This window comes from Fulmarus glacialis, unplaced genomic scaffold (assembly GCF_000690835.1).
Source record: "Fulmarus glacialis isolate BGI_N327 unplaced genomic scaffold, ASM69083v1 scaffold14932, whole genome shotgun sequence".
Lineage (NCBI taxonomy): Eukaryota > Metazoa > Chordata > Aves > Procellariiformes > Procellariidae > Fulmarus > Fulmarus glacialis.
Genome location: NW_009198612.1, coordinates 11,842 through 18,776, shown reverse-complemented (window position 1 = coordinate 18,776; position 6,935 = coordinate 11,842). Strand labels below are relative to the sequence as shown.

The following is a 6,935-nucleotide window of genomic DNA, read 5'->3' as shown; positions in this document are numbered from 1 at the left end:
ATTAGGTAACCATTACCAGGATTTGCTCCATATTTAACTCCCCAACACCACCAGCAAGTGTGGGGACACAGTCGCTTTTCTGCTTTGTACAGCAGGAGGAATTAGGTCCTGCGTCTGCCCTGCTGCAGCTGAGATGAAAGAGCATCCCAAGATTAGAAGGGATTAAACTGCTACGCAAGCCCTTCACCTAAGCAGCTTAGGAAATTTGCAAGTCAGTGATTTATTACAAAGGCTTCTGAATAATCATAAAAATAAGTAACTATCATGTTCCAATTTAGCACCCTAGTTCTGTCTCCCTGCCCAGCTGGTACGCTGCGCTCAGTCAAAATGCTCAGCCCATTTTCTGCTTCATACAGGAGTCCTTTAACTAAACTTTTCTAATGCTAAATCTGAAGCGTTTAAATTTCAATTTCAGCCTTCCCAAGAAAAGTGTAAGAGAAATAACAGCAGCAACAGTATTAACGTTCACAGCATTTTAGCAGCTACGCTCCAGGCCAGTACACCAGCCCTCAAAAACTTTTCCCACATGCCTTGCCTGAAAAAAACACATCGCCACTTTCCAGGCAATACAAGCTCAGCTTTCAGATCAGTTCCTCCCTTTCTGTTTTCTACTGCAAACTCTGAACAGGCATGTGACAATGCCAAGGCACTTGCGATTCCTCATCATCTGCCAGATGTCCAAAATACACAGGCTAACGGGGGCATTAATGCCACACAGAAGAGAAAGCTGACCAAGGGAAGTGACACAAAGCCACCCCTTTTTCCTTTGTACCGGCTTACGAGGACGCTGTCTGCCTCTCTCACAAGTTTTTACAAGTCCAACACCATGTTAAAGTTAAACTTTAAAGCCCACTTTAACTATGCTGAACCCCATTCCAGAGACCTCCCTAGCAGAAAAGAACTACTGAAAGCACGCTGCTCAATAGCAGGGTCACGCTTGACTAAAAACCATGTATTTGTTAGAAAGGTTAACGACCAGTGGCACGTGACATGGAGGATGGAGTGAAATTGAACAAACGCATATTTAGGATTATCAGAAATCTGTTCCCTAGAATGCAAATAACAAAAGCCAGAAACACTATGAAGGATTTTTTTTTTTTAAGTAGCAAATCAGCTGCACAAGAAGCAAGAAAAAGGTAAGAGACCAATAAAAGAAACATTTTCCAAATACTAAGCTAGTTGTCAGCAGTTGTCAGCCACCCCACACTCCCAGAAATAGTTTGACTTAAGCATGAGACATCAGCTGTGGCCGCTCCTCTACACGCTGTGCCACACATCCTCCCCTTTCCATGGGCATAGAAGTGCTGGGGAAGGAGCAAGCTGGATGTGAGCTACTTCCTGCACATACCCGTCCTAACAATACAAATTGCAAGGCACAGCATTAAATAGGAGATTTTAAGAAGGATATCTAAAAGCACTGGAGGGACCTAAACCAAGTGAGAGAACAGCTGAACTCCTGCCCAAGCTGCGCAGAGAAAGGCCGTTCCCCGTGTGCACTGCCTTCAGGTCTGCAAAACTGCAAGCTTGGAAAAAAACCAAAACATGCCCAACAACCCAAGCACACTCTTGAGAACAAAAGGTCTTCAGACAGTTCCCTTCTTCAACCCCAGTCTACATGCACAAGCACTCAAGGTCTTTGCTTCTACAATATGGCAGTTCAGCAGCCTTTGCTTCTACCAAGTATTTCAGAAGTGCTTGAGGCAGAAAACAACTGAAGTCCCACACTACGGCCACTGTTACAGCCCTGTCCTGCCCTACCTACGAGCTTTTTTTCTGGTACAAGAGGAGCGACGCTGAGCAAAACACCGGTTTCCCCCACTACCACCGCCTCCCGCTCTCCTTCCCTCCCTCTCAAAGGAGAAGATCAGCAGCGAGATCACTCACTCTTTTCCACATGGTCTTCGATCTCTTCAGCAAAGATCCCAGGGAGAAGCGACCACATCCGTGCTGGGAGATGAAGCCAGGAGCCCTCTGCAGAGCTGCGTGGGGCCCATGGAGCTGCACACAGCCACGCTGGCCCAGGAGATGCCACAGGTGCTGCCAGCACACCCTTAACGTGCACCTCAGGCAACACGCTGCACCTGAGAGCGGGCACTCACAGCTGCAGGATTTCCCTCTCGCCCATGGAGGTGGGCCAGACAGCTTCCGTGGTTGGCAATACAGGGTAAGAATGACATTCTTTGCTTTGAAAGACTAAAGAATTAAGTTTCAAATCACTATTTTACACTGGCAGTAGTTTCCTAAAGATCACTGAATCAGGAGGACTGGAGCAGAGAAGTGCTGTGTGCCCAGTTACTCATTCCTTTGCTCACACAGGAGGAAAACTACGTATGCGCACATACACACACACACTCTCGCACTCTCTAGCGCTGTTACTCACTAGCTTTTCAAGAAAGAGCTGTAGCACTAAGCAACTGCTCCAGAAGGTTTCTGCTTCCTTTTGCTTTCCCATGGTGATAAGAAAGAGAGGGAAGGACAGGAAGGCTTTCTGCACATGCCATCACAGAGCTGACAACAGGAACAGCAGAGAGAATCGCTTGCCTTCTCCCAAGATCCACAGGTTTTTGCTTCTTTTCTACACTGACACACGGAAAAAAATGATAAAAGGGTTACAGCTATCTGCCACCCAAGTCCTGTTCCCACAAAATAACTAACTTTAACATGCAAGATAAAGCATGCAAAAACAACGTTAGAAAAAGCATCTTTAAATAAAGAGGTAGAATGTTCCTACTATAGGAAAGAGTACACAAACCAAAGTGCCAATTCAGAGTTTTGCGCTCTCCTCAAAGTTTTTGATCTGAAGACAGGACTTAACAGTTTATGTAACATTTTTTTTCAGAAAAATACTTAAGAGTAAGAGCAAAGTTTTTGCAAGCCCTAAGCCTTCTCCCACTCCTTCCTTCCGAAGGGGTAGGAATGGGAGAAGAGCGAAACCACTACAAAAATCTCAAATCCATTATTTGCATAGGTTTATTTTGAGGTTTGGAGTTGAATGTTTTGCTCCAACAAGCCACCGCTATTAGCAAGAAAGCAACATTTAGTTTGACGTTCTCTTGCTGGTGCTGGTTTCTAGCGTCACTGTAGAAACAGATACAGTGCTTCTTCTAACAGCAGCCACTGTTTCAAGACTCAAGCAGCAAAACATCCTACACCAAGTCTGTTGGCTTTACCCTAGTTACCGATATAGCGAAGTACTAGATTGTTTGTGATAAGCTTCTCTGGGGATGACATGGCAATAGTGATGTAAGTGGAAATACACAGAATTATTCTAGTATTGACTTTGCAATTGTCTGAAAGCATATCAGCAGCAACATCCAGAGAGCCGCTAAAGACTGCAGATTTGCTCTAGATTTCCCTATCCATTTTTAAATACCACTGCCTTAACACATCTTCTTCTCAGCCTCATAACAAAGTTGGATTGAGCTCTGAGCTACAGGAGAGAGATTTGCGTTGAAGACAGTAGAAACTGAGTTTACTCTGAGTTAATTGCCCTACAAAATCATACCAAGTCACAGACATCTCACCCAGTGATTGACTCACCTTGGCAAAAATGTCCTTTTGGAAGATCTGCACTCAACCACCACTTTCAATACAGTTTACAATAAAAAAACCAGTGCATTTAAAGCCATTAGGTGTGTTTAAATATGCTGTACTAATTCACATGACCAGAGCCTGCAAGAGCCTTCAGTTTACATAGACCCATACTTCACATATACAGAGTTAGCAAGAGCTTTCAGAAAGCTGAAGGCAATAGTTCAGTTGCAAATACCTTGTTCGGAAGCACCCGGTTGGTAACTTATGCTTAGAATTCCTCTTACTTTACTTTAACCTCCAATTTGTTTAGGAAGGAGCCACTCTAAATTATATTTCTCGTTACACTGAGTATAAACGGATATATTAAGCTTTAGAAAGAACATTTTAGCATTTAGTCAAGAACCTAGGTCCTGTAACAGATCCTTATAAGATGAGGGGAGCTAAAGAGGAAAGAGTAGCCCCGAGAAATGCACCTTTGGATGCACTTCCTTCTCTGCCTTAAAGAGGATCCTTGCTCTCCGCATACCCTCTGCATTCTTCTGCCTCATGAGGAATTCCAGCAGTGCTAGAGAGACTCCAGGCAGCCCCACGAAACCGCTGCATTTCAAAGGCAGAAGCTTTAAAAGGTTTAAAGCAACATCATGCATTAAGATTTCAACATTATCTAAAAAAGAGTAAGTACTTAACTTACACAATGTTAAGCGCTGCATAGAAACCACTCAAGTCATCCTTAACAGTACATTAAATTAATCATTTGGTATATGATAGCATATTACTTGTGAAGTCTTTGTCTATTTCCTTAAGAGCTAAGAAGTTGTTCTCAAAGGGAACCGTGAAAGGTTGTTATATGACAAGTGGATTTAGCCTGTCAGATAAAAACAAAAGACAAAAAAAACCCCACAAAGAACAAAACACACACACCACACCACTCCCCACCCTCCCCAAACACCACAACACGTTTATATATGAAGTCACTACTACTTGTTACTACACAGTAGGGTTTGCATTAATGCCATCAGTACAGGTTTGAGGACCTAAAGAAAAAGCAGCCCAGCTGTACAGGGTTAACATTACAGGTTTTGATAGGAAAATAGTGTTAGGCAAGAATAAGGCATTATGCTGGGCTATGACACTAGGAAGACTCCTGTGAAAAGTAAAAGATCCTCTCCTGAGCTCACACGTGCTTTAGAAATGTTTTCCTGTACGTGGAACAAAACTGTATTTAACCAGTCTCTGCAGTACATCCTGTTATCCCGTTAACATCCTGAATACATATGCAGGCAAGTACATATGTAGCCAGGTGCTTCCATTCCGGTTCCGGTCTTTGCTAAATGTCTACAATACAGACAAACAGAGGGACAAAGCTAGATCACGGTTTCTTTTTATTTTAAGATGTCACTATTAACACGCATTAGTCAACCTACCCTAAGTAATCCCCTAGACACTTAGGGAATCTAAACTCCTCTACAATTTTATTAGCTCAAGAGACCACCATTAAAAGCTTTGATTTTAGTGTTTATGTAATAAAAGTTTAACAAGCCTGACATTCTGCTTTCACCCTGTCAGACTAATGTGCGCTTTAGTGACAATATCCATTTACAAATCAATAATACATCATACATCATCCCCAGCTTTACCTCTGGAAAGTGCTAAATGGAGTCAATGAACCATCTATTTACAATTTCAAATCCTAATATATTTACAATAGAAACCAAAGTATTTAAAACCATTAAATATAGTGTTTAACTCTGCTATATTAGTTTACATGAACACAGCTTACCTCTGGCATCATATTTCCAATGCTAATATTTCTGCCAGTAATTTAAGATTTTTTAAAAAATTGCTATTCCTGGAGGGAAAAAATAAAAGCTTAAAAACCAACCCAAAACCTCCAGGCATTTCAGAGCCCTGAGGAACTACCCACCCTAGACAGTCTTCAGGTAGAAGTACTGCAGTGTTCAAGAGAGACTTCCAAACTCCAGGCAAGCCTTTAAAACCTAATGCATATGTAAAACATTAAGAGTCAGTAATCCATTGAACAGGTTTACTGGAGTCACTGCTACCATTCAGTTTTTACTAATCCGTAATTAAGAAGGAAACTGCTGCTTTGCTGTTTCTCCCTCCATTACATTCCCTCCACCCACAGAAAGTGTTTTGTGCACCACGGTCCAGAAGAGCTAAGTAGGCATCGTCTTCTCTTCTTTGCTGAAAGGCTGAACTGAGCCAGGCTTTACCCATGACAGGCCAGAAACATGCATGCTTTTGCAGTGCTGATCTTCTGGCTTCTTCTAGGTAGAAGAAAGTTAAAGTCAGAATTATTAGATACCCCAAACCCTCTTAAGTCCCTCCCTATCCATTTTACCTTTGACAAATACAACCATAAAAGAGTCTAGCATCATTTCCTCTCCTCAAAGAGGAACAGTAAAATGGCTATTGGTTTAATTTCTGTGAATGTGTGGCATCTGTAGAACTACCCTGACATTACAGGGGCTTTAATGACTTAGTTCATGTACTGCTACCCCGTCATAGCACAAAGATTAAAAGATACTCTTTGAACAGTGCCTTTTGCTTGAAGGCCATGGCCCAGCACCACTGCATTGCTATTTGCCAAATTTCTCGGTTCTACAGAAAGAAGCGTCAATGCAAATCAAAACATTTCTGTCATTAACCTGACGTTATAACTGTAGCATACTACCTTGTGATGCTGGGCATACCGTGGAGGAGTACTCCGCCCCACTGAAGGCTTCTGAATGCAAATTAACGTAGCAACTGATACCTTTGCTATACCATGAAGTTTCTTAATGCTTTCCAAGGATGGTCGTTCCCTTCCCTGAGGATTTAGCACAGTTAAGTGCTTGAACAGTAACTATTTCTACCCTAACACAATGCAAAGAACATTTGAGACCGGCTATTGCAACTTAGAAGACAAAACCAAAAAGCTTCAAGTTGAGGGAGAAAGGTGCAACTACAAGCATCTATAGACTTAAAGTAGTTTAAGAAGATTAGTAAATTAGATGCCTACTCTAGGCAGGTCAAAGAAACAGAATAGCTTGCAGGTTTTTTGCATACCAGGAACTAGCCCTGTCTCCACACTGCTACAGGCTCATCAGATCATCTGTATGCCAACTACATCAAACCTGGAATGACGCATCAAGTTCTAGAAAGGGATAATTATGTGAGTAGACTTTGTCATACTATGAGAAGCCTTTTGCCTGACAAAGTAAATTAAGTCAGCAAGAAAACTGAACCTGCACTTCTTCTATCCCTGCCCATATTTTGTGTAAAAGGTGACACTGCGTGACAGAATTGCCATAACACATCAGACAACAGCAAACAAGAGAGATCAATTAGGCTTGAGCCTGGCAGAGTAGCACCTGCCTGTCACATGCTGCACACAGGAC

At 42.4% G+C, this 6,935-nt stretch overlaps 1 protein-coding gene across 2 annotated transcripts in view; it reads right to left on the bottom strand.

Moving 5' to 3' along the window:
* Nucleotides 1-4,893: 4,893 nt before the first annotated feature.
* AKTIP (AKT interacting protein) overlaps nt 4,894-6,935 on the bottom strand; it is a 9,727-nt gene continuing 7,685 nt past the window's right edge. Inside the window, exon 9 of one of the 2 annotated variants that reach the window (XM_009572981.1) lies at nt 4,894-5,822. In XM_009572981.1, the coding sequence (XP_009571276.1) occupies nt 5,712-5,822 (111 nt within the window). In that variant the 3' untranslated portion in view covers nt 4,894-5,711. The remainder of the gene's footprint in view (nt 5,823-6,935) is intronic. The other variant, XM_009572983.1, reaches the window with a different exon arrangement.